Source organism: Emericellopsis cladophorae (genome assembly GCF_022114955.1).
Source record: "Emericellopsis cladophorae strain MUM 19.33 chromosome Unknown NODE_84_length_71952_cov_132_941370, whole genome shotgun sequence".
NCBI classification, from domain to species: Eukaryota; Fungi; Ascomycota; class Sordariomycetes; order Hypocreales; family Bionectriaceae; genus Emericellopsis; species Emericellopsis cladophorae.
The window spans coordinates 49,504-71,763 of record NW_026251009.1 but is presented as its reverse complement, the minus strand read 5'-3'; the positions used below and the strand labels follow the sequence as shown (position 1 = coordinate 71,763).

At 56.1% G+C, this 22,260-nt stretch overlaps 9 protein-coding genes across 9 annotated transcripts; 4 read left to right on the top strand and 5 right to left on the bottom strand.

The window, feature by feature from the left end:
- Positions 1–2,159: 2,159 nt before the first annotated feature.
- Positions 2,160–4,635, top strand: J7T54_007674 (uncharacterized protein; the record flags this gene model as incomplete). Its single annotated transcript, XM_051510176.1, has 3 exons — positions 2,160–2,204; positions 2,350–2,527; positions 2,579–4,635. 3 exons carry the CDS (start codon positions 2,160–2,162, stop codon positions 4,633–4,635), a joined length of 2,280 nt encoding a protein of 759 aa, XP_051358922.1.
- Positions 4,636–6,124: 1,489 nt separating this feature from the next.
- On the bottom strand, positions 6,125–7,828 carry J7T54_007673 (uncharacterized protein; the record flags this gene model as incomplete). The annotated part of the gene is made up of 3 exons (XM_051510175.1): positions 6,125–6,729; positions 6,876–7,572; positions 7,820–7,828. 3 exons carry the CDS (start codon positions 7,826–7,828, stop codon positions 6,125–6,127), a joined length of 1,311 nt encoding a protein of 436 aa, XP_051358921.1.
- Positions 7,829–9,701: 1,873 nt separating this feature from the next.
- On the top strand, positions 9,702–10,995 carry J7T54_007672 (uncharacterized protein; the record flags this gene model as incomplete). The annotated part of the gene is made up of 4 exons (XM_051510174.1): positions 9,702–10,121; positions 10,186–10,339; positions 10,400–10,612; positions 10,676–10,995. 4 exons carry the CDS (start codon positions 9,702–9,704, stop codon positions 10,993–10,995), a joined length of 1,107 nt encoding a protein of 368 aa, XP_051358920.1.
- A 575-nt stretch (positions 10,996–11,570) lies between these two features.
- Positions 11,571–12,595, bottom strand: J7T54_007671 (uncharacterized protein; the record flags this gene model as incomplete). Its single annotated transcript, XM_051510173.1, has 2 exons — positions 11,571–12,155; positions 12,218–12,595. The coding sequence occupies 2 exons, from the start codon at positions 12,593–12,595 to the stop codon at positions 11,571–11,573; spliced, it is 963 nt and encodes a 320-aa protein (XP_051358919.1).
- A 1,253-nt stretch (positions 12,596–13,848) lies between these two features.
- J7T54_007670 (uncharacterized protein) lies at positions 13,849–14,881 on the bottom strand (the record flags this gene model as incomplete). Its single annotated transcript, XM_051510172.1, has 2 exons — positions 13,849–13,943; positions 14,005–14,881. The coding sequence occupies 2 exons, from the start codon at positions 14,879–14,881 to the stop codon at positions 13,849–13,851; spliced, it is 972 nt and encodes a 323-aa protein (XP_051358918.1).
- Positions 14,882–16,158: 1,277 nt separating this feature from the next.
- Positions 16,159–16,920, bottom strand: J7T54_007669 (triosephosphate isomerase (TIM); the record flags this gene model as incomplete). Its single annotated transcript, XM_051510171.1, has 1 exon — positions 16,159–16,920. One exon carries the CDS (start codon positions 16,918–16,920, stop codon positions 16,159–16,161), a length of 762 nt encoding a protein of 253 aa, XP_051358917.1.
- A 647-nt stretch (positions 16,921–17,567) lies between these two features.
- J7T54_007668 (ribose 5-phosphate isomerase B) lies at positions 17,568–18,103 on the bottom strand (the record flags this gene model as incomplete). The annotated part of the gene is made up of 2 exons (XM_051510170.1): positions 17,568–17,999; positions 18,068–18,103. 2 exons carry the CDS (start codon positions 18,101–18,103, stop codon positions 17,568–17,570), a joined length of 468 nt encoding a protein of 155 aa, XP_051358916.1.
- Positions 18,104–19,087: 984 nt separating this feature from the next.
- On the top strand, positions 19,088–20,860 carry J7T54_007667 (Dihydroxyacetone kinase-like protein; the record flags this gene model as incomplete). Its single annotated transcript, XM_051510169.1, has 1 exon — positions 19,088–20,860. One exon carries the CDS (start codon positions 19,088–19,090, stop codon positions 20,858–20,860), a length of 1,773 nt encoding a protein of 590 aa, XP_051358915.1.
- Positions 20,861–21,431: 571 nt separating this feature from the next.
- J7T54_007666 (Respiratory supercomplex factor 2 -like protein) lies at positions 21,432–22,040 on the top strand (the record flags this gene model as incomplete). Its single annotated transcript, XM_051510167.1, has 1 exon — positions 21,432–22,040. One exon carries the CDS (start codon positions 21,432–21,434, stop codon positions 22,038–22,040), a length of 609 nt encoding a protein of 202 aa, XP_051358914.1.
- Positions 22,041–22,260: the final 220 nt, after the last annotated feature.

Genomic DNA, 22,260 nt, shown 5'->3' with positions numbered 1-22,260 from the left:
CATACCGTCTGTCCAGACTTACACCAAGGACTGGAGAGCTCGACCAGTCGACGCGCCGCCCCGTGCCGAGCTGGTCTTCTCTACGTATCGTACTAGGAACTCTAGCTTCTAATATTGAGGGCCAGAATTCTGAATCATCCCTCTGTCACTTCACTTTGTCTATTCAAGATTTTGCAGGCAATCGAAACGAGCATCGTCCTCTCAGACAGTCACTACCCGACAACGCAAAGTTTGACCAGACGGCAAAGACAGAAGGTTAAAGGCGTTTCTGTCCTTGCGTGGTCACCTGAACGGTACGTTTCGAGACATATCTCTCCCTCTTGTTTGTCATCCAGTCCTTCCTTCGCTTCCGGGCTTGTCAGCCACGCACATTCCGCCACTGCTCCTTGTCATCACTCCATTGCTAGTGCTGGCCATCCTACTTCACATTCAAATCCAATGTTCTCGGAGTTCACCCAGCCAAGTCTACGCCACAGCGAAAGACGCGGCCCAGCCATGTACCGAGACTATCACAATGGTCACGCGGCGTATTACTGCTCGTCATCATTACACGCACTTGGTTGACAGGCTCCTCGACCATAGCTGGGTCAGCCCCCTCCAGTTTCTGAGCTCCTGTCCCCCACACACACCCTATGTTCCTGGTGGTCACCTCGTCTCGCCCTTGCGTCCAATGGGTCCCGCCGTATAGTTCAGCAGGCAAGTCGCCAAGCTGCACTGCATCTTGGGCCGCGTGCTGCAAACCCATTTCGTACCTGCACACCGGCCGCTGGTCCGCCATCTGGACGGTGTAAGAATCAGACGTCGCCGGCTGCCGGTCATGATCTGCGCGGGATATCTGCCGCTGATGATACATGCGCAAGTAACCCACCTGGTTCCCGGATGATCAGGATTACTTGATGGTGCCAGCATCATGGCAGAGAGAAGAAGCAAATCTATCAATCGGGGTTCTTGGATCAAACTGTTGAAAGCCATGCAAACTTATTCAAGAATGCCCGGGAACCCCCCTCCCTCTCGTCTACAGTGCTCAGTTCTCCTCAAGAACCAAGCCCCACACGCGGCAGTTTCCCAATCCCTTGCTGCTCGTATACATCACAAGCTCAGGCAGGACCCCTCAAGGCAGGGAGATTCTATCTTGCATACTCCTCGCCAGCCTCTAGCAGAAATGCCCGCGAATGTCTCTGATCCGACCTCCACTTAGTCGAGCCCTGACATAGCCCGAGACTTCTGACCATCCTTGACTCGGATCTTTATTACCCTCTGAGCTATCCTCTGGATTGACTCTCCCTTCACTTTGACGCACACTACTGCCACACGATAGCCTCTGGATTTGGCGTGGATATTTTGGCAATCGCGCTTGCGCAGGAACTGATACTTGTTCTACTGGAATAGGTCTTTACTAGCCCAACAAGGCCAAGCCAGTGTTCCAACCCCACAGTCCCCAAGGCAAGGACGAGTATTTTGCATGAAAGTTGCATCCCTGGAGATTACAACTAGGCGCAACCGGTATCAGCCTTGCAGAAGGTGAGTTTGGCCATTCCCGTGTCCCCTGCCGTCCGCAGGAACGAGTCCTCCTTTCGAACGTGGTCCACACCCTCAAGGCGGCTTAAAAGTACTTCGACGACGCTGACATTCTTAACATCAGCATCTTCTGTTATCAACAGCAGCAGCAGCATTCGCCTCAAGCCCCACCCCTTTAGACGCGCGGAGACCGCCCGTCGAACGCCCCAGACATTCCAGCTGGGCTGATTCAGAACCATCAAAGGGCACAGGTGCACTTTCTTCTGTGGGATAACGATCGTCCGGGAATGTGCCTGTCTCTTGTCAGAACTCGGTCGGACCAGTGAGAGCTCGTGGCTGTGTTTACTTGTTTCAGTCGACCTGCTGTCGAGGATCGGAAGACGCAAACCAGGGCCCAGTTTGACAACCTACGACAGAACTCTCTGCGCAAGTTGAACAGCAACAAATCTCCGGGCACGTAGAGACGCGCCAGATTGGAATTGCGCTGTCTCACTGATTCGGGAGTCGTCGAGGTCTTGAGCCTGGCTTAAACAGCGCGTGGCGACCGCTCTCTGTCCCAGACAGTGGCTTGCATTCTTAACCTCTTCCCTTCCCCATCAAAACAGCAAAGCATCCAGGCGTCACCCTTTCACTCAGCGTGGATGTCGTCCGTCAAGTTCCAGTCACCGTCTTACAAGCTATTCGAGGTGAGTCGTTCCTTAGACTCTGGGTCAACACACTCTTATCCTCTTTACAACACTTGTCCACCAGCTGGAACAGTTTGAGCGCCGAGACTCGTCAACTGTTTCGCATCAAGCAGAATATTCTGTGACTAACCTCTCTGTGATACAGCCGGAGTATCATCCACAAAGGCCTATTATCGTTGGTTTGGACGACACGCTCGAGTCGCCAAACACGATTGCGCTTCGCTTGGAGGAAGCGCGGCGAGGATCCCTTGGTGAAGATTCTTCTTCCAGACTCTTCGAGATGGTGACATACAGTAAGACGGCGCCCTTGCCGTCGATGAATGGTAAGTCAGACCATGGTCACACGGTAGAGGACGTTCGGCTGACAGTTCAAGGCTACGATCCTATGAGGTTCCATCAGAACACATACGAGCAGTATCAACCGCAATCATACCCGGCACCAGCGCAGAATGACAAGTTCGCGCAGCTTAACCAGCAAGCCTTTGCATCCAACAATGCTGTGGCCCCGCCTGTGTCTCCATACATGCCTCCGGGCCCGTCGGTGGTTTCGTGCCATCCCACCACCGGGACAGAGGGCACCAGGGTCTTCCTCAAGATATCGTCACACTATGACATTTACTCCATCTCAGCGACGCCATATTTCCACCTCCAATTTGGCAACGAAAAGTGTGCCCTGCGGGACGTGACCAACCACCCCCAGAGCGGCAATGGCAGCTACGTATACTCGTGCAACGTCGAGGCCCCTCAGTCCGTCGTCACGGGTTGTGATGGCAGCAATGTGCCACTGTCACTCGTAATCGAGGCGGCTCCAGGCGAAGAGATCTCGAGGACGGCTGCTGGGTCTTTTCAGTATGCTCAGGGGCCAGGAGATGACATCACGCGGACTGACAAGCTGCCCAAGCTCGACCACGCACCACATGCCCCTACCGCGGATGACCATGAGAGCGTGTCGCCCAACATGGACCAGCCGCCTGCGTTATCCTCTGTCGTGCCTACAAATAACTACGATGCGCCTCAAGAACAGTCTCAGTACTCTAGTGAGCCATATGCCCAAAACGCCGAAGACATGATTAGCACCTACAGGAGCTCGACATATGTCGAGCCCCCCTACAACCGTCGCTCTGCGCACGGATGGACCAACTTTCCCGGGACGCTTGGAAGCTCAGGGCGCAGCCCTATGCTCTCACACCACCAGAGCATGACCGGGCGGCCGAGTCTGGCGCCTCTGACCAATGGCAGTGGCCAACCGGAGCTGATTCGCACCAGCACCATCAATCCCAACTCGACAGGCAACTCCTACAGTCAGATGACGCCAGGTGCACCCAAGGCTGTCCTCAAGATCAACGGCAACATTAACTCGATGGCTGAGAATTGGACACCTGAAGAATGGGGCAACCGACGTCGCATCGTCATGTTCCGCCGGAAACAAGTTGGCAACACGCTGAACACGACATTCCAACCCGTCCCAGTCAACGAGCGCCCACAGAACAGCATCTGCATATCCTGCATCTACTGGGCTGAGAAAAAGGAATGCTTTGTGACATCTGTCGACACCATCTACCTCCTTGAGCAGCTCCTCACCGGACCCAAGAAGTTCTCGGTGGAAGAGAAGAACAGGATCCGACGTAACCTGGAAGGATATGCCCCCCACACAGTTTCCAAGGGCAAGGCGGAGAGCCAGGAGTTCTTCAAACTCATCATGGCCTTTGGCAACCCCAAGCCCCGCAACATCGAGAAGGATGTCAAGGTTTTCAACTGGAAGAACCTTGAGGCGTCGCTCAAGAAGATTATCGGCAAGTACAGCGCGAGACCCGCCGGTGGCGCCTCGCAACTGCCTTCAAGCATGATGGCGCCCACACCCTATGCCACCCTACCGACGCCTCCTGGTCAGGCGCTCTCTCATCATGGGGATCACCAGCAACAGCAACAGCAGCAACAGCCGCAGCAACAACACAGCCAGTACCCCTTGCACTCCAGTCATCACGACCTTCCCTCGCCACGATCACTCTCGGGGTCTGGGCCGTCTTGGGCTCCCTACACTGCCGCGCCCTCCTATCAGCCCCCCCTGACAAGAACGCTCAGTCCTCATCTGCGTCAACCGAGCCCCCAGCAACCGCCACACATCCGGATCAACACCAGCAACTCTCTACCCTCCGCGTCGACGTATGACTCGAGGTCCATCACAGCAGGTGGCTACGGGACGACCGGCCTGCACACCCCCATCAGTCAACACCCGTCGAATGCAACGCCGCCCAGATGGGACCAGGCGCCCGCAAACTACGCCGATGGGTACTCGGGCATGGGACAATCTCACCTCCAGCATCCTCACCATAGCCAGAACCACACCCACAACCACATCCACCATGCGCAGCAACAGGTTTATGGCACTGGACCACCAGCTTACCCAGCCGATGGACCGCCGCGCGCCTGAGTCTGATCATGAGCTTGGGACGCCATCCGCCAGCCTCGCTCCGCTAGCGCGTGGCTGCTGTCCATCAGGTCATTCACCGCCTCGGCGAGTTATCCCGTGTTCCCAAAGGCAAGGCCAAGGAAACGCGTCTACTACATCAGATTGGGCAGCCTCGTGAGCACTCAAGAGTCGTCAAGGATCATCATGCGGGGAGGTCAGGTGGTGCCTTGCGCACGCCAATCAACCACGCTAGCCTTACACCACCATGTCCTCGGCCCCGCCAACCACACCATCGGGATTCGGGAAGAAAGCGTGATGGGCGAGAGAGCATGCTGCAAGGCGGAGGAGGCTTTGATTAAAGGTTGTCGGCGCGTCACGTCCCTGCCTCCCTCGCTTCCGTGTGGTCGTTGGCCCGGGCGGTCATTCTTCGCCAGCCAGCATGGGCGTGTGAGCAGTACTCGACGATCTCCGTTTGAACTCCAATGCCGTCATGACTGGGTCGTCTGCGAACTCGAATATGCATGCGGCCCTCTTCTTGGCGTGCAGAATCTTGCACGCAAGGCTGTCATGGGATTCACAGTTACGTCGCGTTGGGGGTTCATGATCTGATCACCATCCCTTGACAACACTTTCCAGTTTGCTATCATGGAGCTTGTCTCGGTACTTGGTTGCTCCGCAAGTCGGAGTTTATTTCTTCTTTCTTTACGCTGACGTCGCGGGGCATTTGGTACGTGGCTGACAAGGAGGAGGACAATCGCGATTAGATGGCGTGTTTTCCAGGCCTAGATGTTTGGTTTAGAGAAGCGGGTTTGCTTTTTCACTTTCCTTTATTTTTCGGGATTTGATCTATTTCTTTTCGGGATTTGGGCACAGGAACGCAAGTATATATACCCCCTTGATGGCATGGTTATGCGGCATGGGCATGAGGTGGACGATATGGCTACGGTTCAGTATTGATACAGGACTAATTATAATGCATCACGGTATTTAATTTGATTGCTTGGGCGCCATAGATATCGAAAGAAGATTTTCTTTATAATGTATTGGTTTCCTAAGGACAACCTACACGTATTTGACAAGAAGCTGGTCAAAATGTGCAACAGCGTCTATAGAATGCGCCAACACCCGAAAAGCTGAGAAATACAACACCGCAGATCTTCAGTTATACAAGGACCTTGAGCATGTGTTTGTCTACCATGTGTGCAGGACGTACAAATGATATGTGTAAGACGTTAGTGGTGCAGGGTAAGCCTGTAGTAGACGACGTGCAATATCAAGGCCCCAGAGATGGCGAACACTTTGTGATCACCGAGGCTTAGTGATGTTCATTGTCAAAAGGACCGGAGGTGTGATATTCCAGAAAAATCAGAGGTTCTCAAGATTTCATCTTGACCAAGACGAGACGCACACCAAGAGAAAGGCCATCACGATGGAACCCTGTTCCTCAAATTATGTATTCATATCTAACAACTGAAGCGTCTGCACACAGCTATGACCCTCACACAAGTATTTAGCTCCTAACGCCCGACCAGAACCTATCGTCAGGGACCGGTGCCTTATCGAGCTTGAAGTGGCCCGGCTGGAGTTTCTGGAAGACAGCGGTGGGATCGTAAAACTTGGCGATGCTCTTGAGCTTGTCGACGTTGGCTGGGCCGTAGTTGGCAATGACGTCCTCGTATAGGCTGGCGTAGTTCATGTAGATATAGTCGTTCTGCTTGCCGAGCGTCGTGGCCTCGGACTCGATGCGAGTCAAAAAGTTGGAGATCCAGCTGTACACGCGCTCGTCGTCCTCGTCATTGGACCACCAGCAGGCGATATGGATCAGGTACAGGGCCCCGTCAGCTAGGTCGATACCTAGCGGGTTGCCGCCGTGGGCGCTCATGTGCTTGATCTGCTCGGTCGTGATGCCCTGGAGGAGAAGGACGGGGTTGTCGCCCTCGACGTCGGCGAGCTTGGGCTGCTCTTCGAAGAAGACGTCGCGGGCCTTGACGGCTATTTCGGAGCCGGCCTTGACGGTGAGGCCGTAGTACAGCTCGCGGAAACCGGACGGCTTCGACACGTCCTGGGCTTGGGCGTACGCGAGGAGGGACCGCTCCTGTGTGGAGTCGGCAATGGCTGTCAGGTTCTCTTAGGGCTTCCAGATGTCGGCGTCGGCGCCCTCGGGGTGGCGTACCAGAATTCGCTGGCGGCGAGCTTCATGCCGCCTTGAGCGAGCCAGGCGATCCAGGTGCCGGCGTTGTTGTAATCGGGGGTGTTGGCACTGGTCTGGACAAAGGCCTCGGTGAGGTCGGCGAAGTCGTTCTCGAGATACGTCTTGGTTCCACCCCACATCATGCCACCAGGGAGAGGTATGGCCCGGAAGGTGAAGGCGGTGACGATGCCAAAGTTGTTGCCGCCGCCACGGAGGGCCCAGTACAGGGAAGGGTTCGAGTTCTCAGTGGCGTTGATGATGTACCCGGCAGCGGTGACGACCTCGTAGGTGGGGACATTGTCGCAAGCCCAGCCGTATTTGTTGAAGAAGAAGGAGATGCCGCCGCCGCGGGTCAGACCACCCGTACCGACCTTGCCGACACGACCGCCGGTCACGGTGATCTCGTCTTTCTCCAGCGTCTCGTAGACCTGGCCCCAGGTGCTTCCGGGCTGGATCTTGACCTTTTGCTTGTCGAACGACACGGTGACAACCTGCATCTTCTCAAAGGTGACGCTGATGCCGCCATCAATGTTGGATGCACCGGCAAAGGCGGCGTGACCACCGCTCTTGACGGTAAAGAGGCACTGCGTCAGTCGCGACAGCAGCACGACTATGGAAACGCCCCCGGCCTTGGAGGGCTTGAAGATGCACTGGGGGTTGACATCAGCCTGGATCTCGGACCAGAAACCGCCGGTGAACTGGTCATAGGCATCGTCGTTCTCGGTGACGACAGAATCGCGCCCGAAGATGGCACTCAGCGATAAACACTGCCAGGCGGGTAAGCCCTCTTCATACTGTCATCACCAAATAAGGTCGATCTCAACATACAGCAGCAAGGCAGGCATACTGCTCAAGAGAGCGTGTCGACAGAGAGGATGCCGGTAGATCCCTCACCTGCACGCCCAGATCCTCGAGCTCTTGGGTCGCATTGACTCACGCAGGCTCGAAACTCTCGGGCTACGACAGAGCTGCCGCCTGGGCGCCTCCCAGAACAGAAGCAAAGAACAGTGCCACCATCTTCATGGCGACTGATTTGTGGATTGACGAAAAAGGAATAGAAGCAGATGTGAAACGCAAAGGGGGTGAACCTTGCCTTTTGCTTCTCCTTCTTCTTTTACTTCTCTTGTCTTTTGCCACACAGGCGATCTCGGCTGAGTTGAGAACGAGTGACTGCCCAGGCGCGAGAGTGATAGTTGAAGTGGGGAGGAAAACAAAAAGTGTGGCGAAGACGGTTCGAATTATTTGAAGACATTGCAGTTCTCGTGCGGCCAAGGTACGTACGTACGGGGATTCAGTATGGACAGTGCCTCGGGGATTGATCGCGGTTGGCCTTGCAGCCCACGCGAGGAAACTGGGGGATCGGATCTCGGACAGTTGGCACAGCCCGAAGTGGGCGGCCGCCTTGACCTAAAGAACGAGTTCCGACCCCCTGAAGCTGTTGTTGATTCATTATTCTTCATAATTACAGCTCATCAAGAGGAGGAAGAAAGCACCAGTGAAATGGCAACGCGGCTGGCAGAGATTGGGTGTGGACCCTCCTCATGCCAGTCTGCGCGAGGCCAGACTGGAAGGAGAAGCTTGCAAGGGCCAGGAAATGCTCGTGGCCCAGAGTCAACAGACAATTATATGCACAAGGTCCAGACAACGAAAGAGTGACACAGGATCGTCTGCGCCGTCCTCTGTATAGCTGTGAGTGCCTTCGTCAATGGTCGTCAATGCCAACGCATCAACCCCCACGAACCGGCAACAGTCGAAAAGCCGACTTCCACCACCTTCCTCTCGGATATCCTCTCACCATGCATATTTAATTACAACTGCAGTCTCTCTATACGCCTTTCCAGATCCATGGCTCAAGCAAGGCACATTCATGGGCCAAGACTGAGACCCCTGGTGGCAACTTGCATCCGGGATATGTTCCACCGCAGACTAGGCCACTTGGGAAGCAACACTATCCTTCTTACGAATATAGAGGCGGCATGATGGCCCTGCCTTGCAAGTTACCATCATTAACGAATAATGCATCCTCAAGGTCATTCGCATTGCTTGCCTATCAGCGAAACGCTCCCGGACCTTGTCGATCCCCCGGATGAGCTGTCCGACATCCCAAGGCGTCTGTTCCGCGATCCAAATCTCGACGCAAACTGGAAATGGGCTCGAATAAAGAGTGTTCTGCAGGAGAGGCTCCAAAAGTCTACTGGACACTATGGCCGCAGTATCGAGACTTGCAGATGAAGCCAGCCAGCGAGAGAGCCTGGATGACTCCTTCGCAGCAGCAGGACCAGCCTTTGTCACCAAAATCACAGCGTGGGATGTAGGTACTTAGAGGTATTTGTACATGTGCCTCAGACAGGGACTAAAGGACTGCGTCGTGTCTGTCTGCGGCACGAAATCTGCAACAGCAGAGCAGAAGTCTACTCACAGCGTATGTCTCATCGCTCCACGATCAAGCATGTGGACGTTACAGCCGTGCTTTGAATTCTTCAACACCCCTGCCCGCCGGGGCCTAGCTACAGAATGGGATCTCACACTTGCCCACAAGTGATTCAACCTGGGATGCTTGAGCGTTGTATCGCGCGATCCTGCGAGGGCGTTTCGACAGCCAGGCTGTGTCTGTCGTGTAATAATTGCCTGCCTAATATCACGGCACAAGATGACGAGCAGAACAAGAAATCGAGTCCTAAACCGCCGCGCGCTGATCAGTCTCCTTTAACAATTTCAGCACATTCTCCCCTCGACCCCCTCATACTGAGTTTGTTTTTGAGTGTTCGGCACGGCGCCTAGCGATTAGCTCCCGTGCGTGCCGGGCACTTCGCGAGTCATTCCTTTCGTTCTCCGAGTTTCCAACTTTCGTATCCACCGTCTAGCCAGCCAGCCAGCCAGCCTGCCAGCCATTACCATGGCGGCGGGCTTGGACAACACGAAGCTCATGGTGACGGGCATCATCATGAGCGTCCTCGCGTCCCTCATCTTCTTCACCCACGTCTATCTCGCCGTCATCCGAAAGCGCACCTTTTCGTGGGAAGATGGGTGGCTGACGGCAGCTTGGTTGGTCTTTATTGCGGTCACCAGTCTATACCTCAACGCTGGGCCCATCATATTCCGATTGCAAGATGTCTCCGAGGGCAAAATCGAACCGTACGCGACAGTCATGGACGATTCCCTGGTTGTGCAAAAGGCTTTCTTTGTCGTCCCCTCTGTTCTTTGGATTTGCTTGTGGCTCATCAAGGCGTCGTTGCTCTGCTTGTACAAGCGCTTGATGGCTGGTTTGAAGACGTACATCATTTTCTGGTGGATTGTTGTCTTCATCTGCGTTGTGGTAGGCTTCCGCAGAGTGCCATGTGCCCCTGTGCAAACACGTCCATGCCAACTGCCTTGGTCAGACTCTCGCCCTTGCTATTACCTCTTCCATGTTGTCTTGCTCGAGCATGACCGCCTGGTTCACGTCTGGGGCCTGCGGCACACCACGCGACGTCCACGCAGCCTACATCAGCTTGTGGTACTCTTATTCCGTCGATGTGTTTACTGATCTTTTGGGTGCGTCAGCTTAATTCCTTGATGCTGGAAGGTGTCAGACGGCTAACGCGCGCGCCCTAGTCATGTGCCTCCCCCTCGGTCTCATTTGCAACCTCCAGATGCATTGGAGACGCAAGATCACAATTGGCGCTCTCTTCGGCCTCGGATGGGTCTGCATTGCCGTTTCCACGATCCGTGCAACCTATCTGGGCCACGACAATGTTGCTGAACAGAAATTCAAGCGGCCCTCGACCTCTTGGCTCGCACTTTGGGGTATCGTCGAAGCTGCCATTGGTAAGAGCCCCCATCGATCCAGAGACCCGACGTGTAGAATTTGGGCTAATAAAATCGACGCAGCCGTCATCATTGGGTGCGGACCCGGTCTCTACCGCGAGGCCAAGGTTCTCAAATCTGGTGGCCGTCTCACCTACAACCAGAACTACGACTACAACCCGGGCGGTGGCTACATCAAGGCCACGAGCGGCCGATCTCGCAACAAGTATGAAGATGGGACGCTGAACGACAACGAGATGATGAACTGCCCACGTGCGACTGCGCAGATCAACAACCCCAGCGACAGTGAGGAGGACCTGTTCCCCCAACGTGGCGGCAAGAACATTAGGGTGACGACGTCGGTCGTGGTCAGTCAAAACGAAGACCAGGCACACGCAAAATAGAATGAGCGATATGTTTTGACTTATGGAATTGACGGACACTTTGTATTTGTGCTTGGAGCTTTGCAACCACGTCTCACTTGTGCCGATGCAAATGAGCTGATTGGGCTTGAACTGAGTTCTGGCATGTATCTTACAGACACTGATCGCAAGGAACTTACCAGTCGGAGTGTAGCTACCCTCGGGTCCCTAAGTGATAGTCGCCTCCTAATTGCCACGGTAGGTGATCGGCGACTCACTCAACAACGAGTATAGCCCCCCTTTCCAAGATTTGTCACATACGCACCCGCCTATCATACATAACTGGCACCCCTTTTTCGGATGGATTGTTGCTGATTCAAACAGGAACGAAGCACCGTGGTTCTCCATGCTCCTTGATCCCTATTGATTATCCAAAACGGCTATACGAATGTTAGGAGAAGGTATCGGATGTCCGAGGTACATTGATCAAGCTGTTGCTACGAGCGCCAGGAAGAGAGCACGTCAAGTCCCCACGCGTGAGTATTGTAATATATAATTATTTTGGGTGTAATGATTCTGCAGCAGCCACTGTCCCGACATATCGTCTGTACTGGGAATCATACACCATTACTGTCGTTCGCTGCGGACTTCCCATTACTCCCCTGAACGAAATCGCCAGCCACAGATCGGGCATCTGCCAGATCCTTTTGCATCGCCATCAGATGCAACACGTCCCCCGAGACGACCATGAACGACATCCGCTCTGACGCCTGGCGAATCGTGTCCAGAGTACCAAAGGGTGCTGAGCCAATGGAAAACCCGCCATAGGGCTTGTCGTGCTTTTGGATGACCTGGAAGAACTTGTCCCTGGCGGCGAGCCACTCGGGCTCCCCACCCGAGCCGAATTGGCCTGGAAGACCCATGCTGATACGGGCGTCCAGCGAGCCCAGCCAGACAATGTCAATGTGCTCACCGACCTCGGTCAGAATGTCGTCGAGGTTGTTGATGGCCTCGAGAGACTCGATCTGGATCATGATGGCTGCCTGGTCGTTGACAGCCGCAAAGACATCCTTGTGCGGATGGTAGGATTGATCCGTGAGACCAGGAATCAGTCGGAAGGGTGGCGCGGATCGGGATCCTCCAATCTTGGCGCCAAATTTGGCTGCGGACACGACGTGCTTGGCCTGCTCGACCGTGTCGACCTGGATGCCAGCGTTGTTAGCCCGATGGAGGAAGTATGGGCGTGCGTGGTGGCACGACATACCTGTGGTACGACAATGGAGGCACCCGCGTCCAGGGCGTACCCAATGGCAGCGTGGTCATGGCCAGGCACACGCACCCAAGGGATGGTGTGCCCTTGGCTCATGAAGATGGCTTGGTGGACCATCTCGGTCATGGTCTCGACGTTGCACGACGTGTGTTCCCAGTCGACCCACACGCAGTCATAATTCATGGGCGCGAGCATTCGTGTGATGGGCACCGAGGAGAGACCGGCGTAGTAGCCCAGCAGAGGACCAATCTTCTTCTCGTGGGCGTCCCGGATGGCCTGGCGCGCGTGGTGCGGCTGAAAGAGCGAGGGGGCCGCGTACGCAAGCATGCCCTTTTCCTGGACGTTCTTGTACATTTCTGTGACCTCCACCATGGTTGCGGTTCCTTATCTCGTGTAGGAAGGAAAGGGAATGGTGAAAGTGATGGGAAAAGGGGGACAGCAGCAGCGCGTTTTTATAATCCTCCAACTTTGCCGAGACGGACGAGTGTGCTTCCGACAGCTGCATATAAGTATCCTAACTTCGCTGTGACCTTACTAATTTGTTCCCCAGTCATGCGTGTTTAGCTTGCTGATCCCTCCGGGGTCGATCCTTTTCGGGCCTCCATGACCAAGTTACACGTAATGTCCGTCGCATCACGAGAGGATGTAAGCACTTGTTGCTGTGTGCTGATGGTCTGTGGCGCAGTGTGCGGGCATGGAACACAGCGGCAGAGGACAATGGACAGCGTGGGCGTTGTGAAGGAAGAAAACCGTGTTATCAGTTGGTATTTCCCATAACTCGACACTCGTGATCTCGGGGCCCCTGTCCGGTTCCATCCCAGCTTCCTTCCGATTGGGACGGGGCAGCGCCGCAGCTGACGGGGGCTGCAGGTGCATCCTGTTCAGGGCTTGGTGACAGATTCTGTTGTGTGTCAGGCCCAGTGACTGTCAGACCAGTCACTGACTGCCCTGATTGGTCAGGCTGCACATTCGGCCCACAGCTGTCCTCAAAAGGCAGCATCTTCGCGCTATCGCGTTCTTCCTCTTTTGATAGCATCAGCATGTTCTTCAGATAGAGAATTCATCATCTTCCTTCTCCTCTGATCTGTTTTTCATCATCCTCTTCATAGATTCCGACGGTGTTTACTTGTACATTGAGTGGAGACAAGTGGACATGAATCGCCCGCCTTTCACCGTTGTTGATAAGATCGTTCTCCGTAGTTGACTAACTTAACTTAGTAAATACTTGGCTACCCTACACATGCGACAGCGACACTGTCGAAATAGGAGATGCACAACATTGAAGATGGGATCTAGATGTGCGCGCAAAGATCTCGACAATTTGGAGTGCGGTATTTTCGATAGGCTCCATTGTTGGCAGAAAGACAATTGACCACTGAATAGCAACATACATGTCGTTTGACAAGACGATTCAGGTTGATAACGCTCTTTGTCCAACATGCGTCAACTTGTCACGATCCGAAAGACCCAGGCTTTCATAGTTGCAAGCTGTTTCATTCTGGGGCGCAACTACTTGTATGTAATGAGCGTGGTGGCAGTGTCCAGCGAATGTGCCCTGTCAATGTATCCTTCTCGTCCTCCTCTGTTACTGAACGAGTGGCGGAAGTGATCGCATCATGAGCCGTTTACAACTCATTCTGCTTCTTGCGGACGTCAAAGATGCGAAGTGCCTCCTCAGCAGCCTTGACACCGCTCAGCGCCATCGCGCCAAAGGTCGGACCTGTTTGGTGTTGTCAGTATCAATGTCCCAAGGTGACATGTCTTTGCATTGGTGAACATACCCATGCGGTTGGCACCGTCAACCTCGGAAAGCTCCATGCCTCCGACAATCAAGCCGGGAACAATCTCCCGGGTCCCCTTGACAATGGCATCCTCGGCCACGTTCATGTCCAGACCCCTCATACCACCCAGCTTCTCAATCCTCTGCATGCTGACCAGTCTCTTGACGCAAAAGGCACCCATGGGGCCATCGTGCCCTGTCGTCGAGATGATGACAGGCGCGTTGATGGTGTTGGGGTCCATGCAGGACTGGTCGTCGTGGTGCATGCTGACAAGGGTCCAGTTGGTGACGACACCAGCGATGCGTACACCCTCCTCGGCGGGACGGGTGATCAGATCCTCCACGCACGTGGCATTGAAGAGCTTCACGTTGGGAAAGGCGAGGACTTTGGACAGCAGAGTCGAGGTGAAGAGGGCGGCGTGCTTGACGACGACGTAGTCGCCCTCATCCTCGTACTCGACGCCGACTTCGCGCAGGAAGGCGTCGGCCGGCTTGCGCATGACCATGGCGCTGAAGAGCTGGCCACCGAGCCAGGCACCGCCACCAGGGGCGACGCCAGCCTCGATGATGGCAATCTTGAGGTCAGGGCGGGCGCGTGCCAGGACAAAGGCCGTGCTGAGACCGCACGAACCCGCGCCGATGATGACAATGTCCGACTCGGCGTGGGTGTCGAGGTCGGCAAAGTACCGACGGGTCATGGCGCGCGAGACGGTGGACTCGCGGATGGGGTTGAATGCGAACGAGTCCCAGTTGTTCTCCATCTCGGCAATGGTCGTCTGCTTCGCCTTGCCCGTGCTGGCAGGCTTAGACGCAGCCGTCTTGGCGACGATGGGTTGGGCGTAGTCCCGAGTAGGGGAGATGGCAGCGGGAGGGCTCATGGTTGGTGATGATCTACAAGATCGATTAGACGCGAAGGTGAAAGAGGGGGGAACATGATCCTTTCGCCGGTATTATCCGGATCAAGTGAAGGCCGTATATTCTCAGCCACGCTCCCTGCCTTCTGCGTACTGTCCCCGCTGCTCGGTGCACCCAGGTTGGTGGTCGAGGACGACCACGATTCGGGAGACACAAGTGCTTGGATAGTGGGAGTGGACGGTTTGCAGAAGACGAAAGAGCGGGCACCGGCTCATGCATCAGACATTACCTGATGGGGAAAATTGATCACTGCGGATAATTGCTGTGCTGCGACGAGGAGACATGGTGGCGGTGGTGTTCAATGTACCCTCGAAGGGGTCAGTGACGTCTCTCACGGCATAGTGTATACAAACTGGAATTCCTGAAGGAATGGGTTCGATTTGCTGATAGTGTCGGTCGAGAGCTTGGATCAAGTACTTGATAGCAAGTGTTTGGAAGAAGAGAAAAGGTAGGAACCGCCATGTCGAGCTGGCTTCACATATATATACGTCTACAACCAAGTGAGGGGTTGGCCCAATCAGGCACAGAAACAAATCATGATGATCGAATTACAATTATTCGCGAATGGGGTGGGAGAAGAGCAGGGAACCCGGCTATATCCCGCATCAACGACATCCGGCCGACGGCAGCCGTCAAGAGCTGCTCCGGTAGCGGCGGAATGAATTCAGTCTGAGCACATGCTGACCTGTGCGAGCCAAGCTCAAGCTGTTTTGCTGAGTTGACAAAGTGACGTGATTTTGGGCATTTATTTGTACATGTATGTTGCAAACCAGCGTGCCGGACGATTTCGAGCCAGCGAGGAGACGTCTAGGGATGCCAAACGACGAGTCTGGTGCTAGGCTGTCCTCGTCCCACGATGCGTATCGAGATCACTTGCGTCAGTACACAAAAATAACCCGTGAAATTACATACTACGGAGTAGTCAAGATTCCTTGTCACTCGCGCTCAGCACTGTGATCCAGAGGAGGGCCCTGATGTCTGAGGCTACCACTGATGATTTCAAGGGCACCCTAGGATGCGCCACTTGGAATTCGGCCTGAGACAACGTCTAGCGCCAAGGAGTACCGGCTGGTTCTCACATAATATGGATCGTAATGGTAGATAGTAGGGTGAAGGCAATGGCATTTACCAGGAAGTCGTCAGCGTGATCTTACCGTGTTCCAGGCACGGATGGAGCGCATAGCTCACTACTACAATGCAAAGCACTTTCTCGCCGAGCTCACGCTGTGATCCGCAAGACTCATGCATCAATGACCTCCTTGACTGTCCGCACAAACTGGGCCACATCGTGTCCGAACCTGCCCAGAAAGAGGCCATCGACGCCAGAGCTCAGCCTCTCAAACAGTCCAGGGCCAGCACTGCCTCCATACACAATCCTCGTGCTGCCTGGCCTGTTCTTGACGCTGTCTAGGTTCCTGATACCCGCAACAACACTCAGGATGTGCTCCTCGCCAGCAGGCTGACTCGCGCCAATCGCCCAGACAGGCTCGTACGCCAACACAACGTCTGCCGCGGCGTCGACCGCTGCCATGACCGCGTCGACCTGCACCTGCACCTCGTCTACCGCCACGCGGACATCTCCCTCTGTCTCCTCGCCAATACACACCAGGGGGACCATGTCGTTCCTCGCGACAGCCGCGGCCTTCTTGGCGGTAATGTCATCGTCCTCCCCAAACAGCCGCCGCCTCTCGGCGTGACCAACCTCGACAATCTTGACGCCCACGTCCCGCAGCACCGTGGGGCTGACCTCGCCCGTGTACGCGCCGTGGTCCTCCCAGTGGGTGTCCTGCGCGCCCAGCCAGACGTCCGAGCGGGCCTCTCGGAGCTGCTGCGCGGTGGGCACGAGGGTGACGAAGTCGGGGATGAGGAAGATGTCGACAGGGGGCGGCGAGGGTAGCGACGAGAGGGCGGTCAGGAGGGCGGATGTGTAGGTCGACGTCTTGTCGAGGGAGAAGTACATTTTGGACGAGAGTCCAATGAGGCGGCGGTTGGATGTCGTCATCGTGAGGTCTGACGGGGAAATTATCGAACTTGAGCTTCAATTGGCGATGCGGGAACAATTTTGTGTAGGTTGGTCGAGTTGGCGTCTTGGTCGCTGGTTGCGTCAAGGGTCGAAGAGGACTTGATGGACTTGATGGACACGATGGACGCATCCCACTTCGAGAGCTCCAGCAGCAAACAATTGTGTAATTACCCCACATTCATTGACAAAAGCTTGTGACTGGGACGATAGTTGGGGTTCTACACTTCTACTTAGTCTAGCTATATCGGGGCTTTCGCCGATCAGGGTCGGTCCGGCGTGGCCGGGCTCGCCAGATGAGGGAATCCGAGGGGTCGGGGTCGGTGCCTGGGCAATTCAGGTCGAGACATTTTGGTAGCAAGCGGAGGACCCGGTGACTGAGCCTGATTTTGTGTCTCGCTAAAGCTCGTGATTATTGTTATTGCTACGCACGTTGAGGGCACGTAAATGACGACGTGCTGCGGTGAGGCTGCAGGGTAGGTAGGTTGACATGGGGAAGAACAGACAACGCTTCCACACCGACAACACAAGTTAAAGGAATCAAAAACATGCAGAGAAGCCAAGTCGCTTTGATCACAGTATATAGAGGAACCCCCGTCCATGTTTATTCTGTCTACCCCAAGGCTATCTCACATGTCCTTCTCGAGCTCCGTGATCTCGTCCACCTTCTTGGCGCTCGCGCTCTCCGGGTCAAACACATGATCCAGCCAGCCGCTCGCCAGCTTCCTCGCGAGCTCGACGCCAATGACGCGCTCGCCCATGCACAGCACCTGCGCGTTGTTGCTCTTGACGCTCCGCTCGACGCTGAAGGGATCGTGGGCGGTCACGGCGCGGATGCCCTTGATCTTGTTGGCGGCAATGGCGACGCCCAAGCCGGTGCCGCAGATGAGGAGCGCACGATCCGCCTCGCCCGAGGCCACCTTGCGCGCGGCGGCGGCGGCGCGTGTGGGATACGGTGTCTTGTCGTCGCTGCCGTGGGAGCCCACGTCGACGACGGCCTTGACGCGCGGGTCGGCCTCAAAGTCGGCCTTGATCTTGTTCTTGTAGCCGACGCCAGCGTCCTGGTACTGTCAGACCTCGATCTGATCCTTGCCTGGCCACTCGGCAACGGGGACAGCTTGATACTCACGTCACAGGCCATGGCCACAGTCCATTGAGGTGCCATTGTGATTGATGTTGTGTGTGTTTGTGGTGCTACAAGACAAAGGGGAATGCCAGAGACGACAAACGGGAGGGAAAATGTTTGTCGTGTCGAGCAGCAGAAACGATGATATCAAATTACGTAGCAATTAGCAGCAGACTAACGTCAACAAACCTCGTCTCCAGTCGCCACCCCAAAGGAGCAACCCGATGTGATTGAATCTCCTCGTCACGCGGCCCAATTATTTTATCTGAGGGTCGAGAATCGAGAAGAAGAACCGAGTGGACTGTCCGCGGCCAAGGCGGCGTGCCGCATGGCGCCTCCGTGTCGGCCAACCAGCCGACCACGACACGCGCTCCCTCCCTCCCACGTCCTCCCACCGTGCCCTCCTCTGAGCTTGATGCGCTTGCCAAGCTCCATCTTCTCTCCACCATTTTCTTCCCTCGACCCCTCCTCTACCCCTCCATGCCCCTCCGTCTCCGTCTCGAAGGAACGGTGACTTGAGCCGGCCATGCCTGATAGGGCAACCCGAGCCATCCTCCCCACATGGAGCACAGGGACAAGAGTCCGTCTGAGTGAGTGACGATGGCGTCTCGGGGCTGGCTGACCAGAGGAGCAACCACAAGCGCCCACGTAGTAGCCGCACGCAGTGTCCAGTCGCTGGTGCCCAGGTCCGGTCGGTCAGTCGTGGGAACCGTGAACTGAGACGTCTCGATTCACAACAAACTTGTCGTCCGTCCACCGACTTGTCTGTGCTCGCTGCTGTCCGACCACGGAAGGCCGAAGCTCAAGGCAACAAGCTCCCCACATTCTAGTCTAGTCTAGTCCACGGCACAGCGACTTCTCCTCCATAAGCGGCGCATTCCCATCCCCATCCATCCATCCATCGCAGCTCATTCTTCGTCTGCCCCAGCCCCAGCCTCTGCTCCTTGTTCTCCTGCTGTTGTTCTCATCCTCATCACTTCTAGTAATCTCTAATCCCGCCGACGCCCAACGCACATAGGCGCCATGTCCAAACGCCACCTCTTCACCTCGCCGGACGGCCTCGTCCCCAAGTCCCTGCGTGGCTTTATCACCTACAACCCTTCCCTCTCGCTAGACCCTGACAACCGCATCGTCTTCGACACAACCCACCCCAAGTCCAATGTGAGCATCATCTCCGGTGGCGGCTCTGGCCACGAGCCCGCCTGGGCCGGCTACGTGGGCGAAAACATGCTCGCCGCCGCCGTGCAGGGTGACATCTTCGCCTCGCCGAGCACGAAGCAGATCCTAGCCGGCATTGAGAGCGTGCCGAGCGACAAGGGCACCATCCTCGTGGTGACAAACTACACGGGCGACTGCCTGCACTTTGGCCTCGCCGGCGAGAAGGCCAGCGCCGCTGGCAAGAAGACCAAGATGATCATCTGCGGCGACGACGTGTCCGTCGGCAAGAAGAAGGGCGGCATGGTCGGGCGACGAGGCCTGGCCGGGCAGATTGGGGTGCTCAAGGTCATGGGCGGTGCCGCCGGCCAGGGCGGCTCGCTGGACGACGTCTACGATCTTGGCGTCGCCTTCTCGGAGCAGATTGTCTCCATCGCCGCCACGCTCGACCACTGCCACGTCCCCGGACGCACAGAGCACGGCATGCTCCAGCCCGACGAGGTCGAGATCGGCACCGGCCCGCATAACGAGCCTGGCTACCAGAAGCTCAGCCCCCAGCCCACGCCCGAGGCCCTCGTCGGCTCCATCCTCAAGTACACCCTCGACCAGAACGACCCGGCGCGCGCCTACGTCAAGTTCAACCCGGGCGACGAGACCATGCTGCTCGTCTCCAACTTTGGCGGCATGTCCCACCTCGAAATGGGCGCCCTCGTGGACGAGCTCCTCAACCAGCTCGAGGCCGACTGGAACATCACCCCGGAGCGCGTCGTCTCGGGCTTCCTCGAGACCTCGCTCAACGCGCCCGCCTTTAGCGTCTCTGTCATCAACGTCACGGCGGCCGCCAAGAACTGCAGCTACTCGGTCGAGCAGATCAAGTCCTTCTTCGACGTCCGCACAACCACCTCCTGGGAGTCTGTGGCCGGCTCGCAGGCCAAGCGTCGTCCCCGCGCTGAGCAGATCGTCAAGGCTCCCAAGGAGCCCGCCAAGGCTGTCGACGAGTCGCGGGACCTCAAGGTCGACCCCAAGGTACTCGCGAGCATGCTCCGCAAAGCGTGTCAGGACCTCATCCAGGCCGAGCCCGACCTGACCAAGTGGGACACCGTCATGGGCGACGGCGACTGTGGCGAGACGCTCAAGACGGGTGCTACGTGCCTGCTCGCGGCGCTCGACGCGGGCGTCGCCGAGTCCGGATCCGTGGTCAAGGTCCTCCATGAGCTCGAAGACATTGTTGAGAGCAAGATGGGCGGTACGCTGGGCGGCATCCTCGGCATCTTCTTTGTCTCGCTGCGCGCCGCGCTCGAGGCCAACATTGACAAGGCCTCCCAGGGCCTCGAGCCTCTCTGGGGCATCGCCCTCACAAACGCCCTCGCCAGCCTGCGGCGCTACACCCCGGCCAAGGTTGGCGACAGGACCGTCATGGACGCCCTGATCCCCTTTGCCGAGACCATGTCCAAGGCCACCTTTGCCGACAGCGTCAAGGCCGCCGCGGACGGTGCCGAGGGCACAAAGACATTGACACCTAAGCTGGGCCGCGCCACCTATGTCGGTGCAGGGTCGAGTGATGGCGGCGAGCTGCCCCCTGATCCGGGTGCCTGGGGCGCCAGGGTCGTCATTGAGGGTTTGCTGGCTGGTATGAAATGAGGAGAAGGGCTCAGAATAGCATGCTATGTATTCAGCACAGGCACTAATTGTACAAGCATCAACTAGCCTAGCTGAGATGATTCACCCGTGAATCTTAGCGCAAACACTGCTATGGACAGCCGGCAGGCTAGGTGAGAATGACCTTGGACAATGCCCTGAACCAATCCCTCATATCCACACCCATGTAGGTCGCTGGTGAGTCGTCGTGCAGACGAAGGATGTGTGTGCTTGCTAAAATACCATCTACTTGAGTCAAGGTCCAGTTTAGACTCATCGTAGCGTTGACTTGTCTATATTCCATTATCGAGAGCCGGCAGCCACGGAGATGGGGGCACAAAATAAGGCGATACAACGTCGCGCCACCTACACGTATCATCGGGAAGAAAAGGTGTAATGATCTCATAATGACTGCCGACATTGGACTATCGCAGGATAGGCAAATCGTGTGTGGGAGGATACGAAAGGCGGATCTTGGCTCCCTGCTGCCGCATCCAGCTGGTTCTTGACATCCTGTTGTAATAGGCCATCGCTTCAGACTCCATTGAGCTGACTTGAACTCAAGAGGCACACAATGAAAATAATTGAGAGCGGCGAAGAGAAGCAGTACTACGACGCCATCGTGTCATCCGGGGCCAAGGCTGGCTTGTGTGGCCTCGCCCTCGGTGTCGCAGCCATGGCAGGGCTGCATTCGTGGTACCCGCCGTTCAGACAACTCCCTCTCTACATCAAGAGCACTTCTGCCATCTACCCCGGAATATTGGCTACGAGCATTGGCGCCACCCACGCGTCCCATAGCTTCCAGTCGCGGTTGCACCCGGAGGCGCAGGAGTACATGCGCCAGGTCAAGCGTCAAGCCAAAGAGGCACACAGGAGGGAGCCAAGGAGCCAGCGAGAACGGGAATGGCTGCACAAGAATCAGTATTACATCTTGGGCGGGATATGGGCTTCTACCATGGCCTCCAGTCTGGCACAGATGCGGCATGACCATTTCACCTCGGGGGCCCGAAAGCTGGTCCAGGCCCGCGTCACGGCGCAGGCATCGACGCTCGCTGTGCTGCTCGTGACTGCGGCTATTGAATACAAGGACAGAAGAAAGAGAATGGGAAAGTTCCAACCAGTTGTCCTTGTCCATAGTGAGGCATCGAGGGCGGGTCCGCCCCAGGAGAAGAGAGTACCGTAGCCTACAGCATGGGAACACTCTCGATCCGAGGCAACGCGTCGGTGGTGCCGATGAATCGAGATGGGCCTCATTTGCAAAGCGTACCGACTGATGCTTTATTTAATGAAATGCGTCCGTTGATTTCCTACTTCCACATTCCTACCAGCCCGAAGCCCCTTACTAGCCTTGCTTGCAACTACTCAACAGCGTCCGTCTCCAGCATGACCCAGGGCCCTCCAAC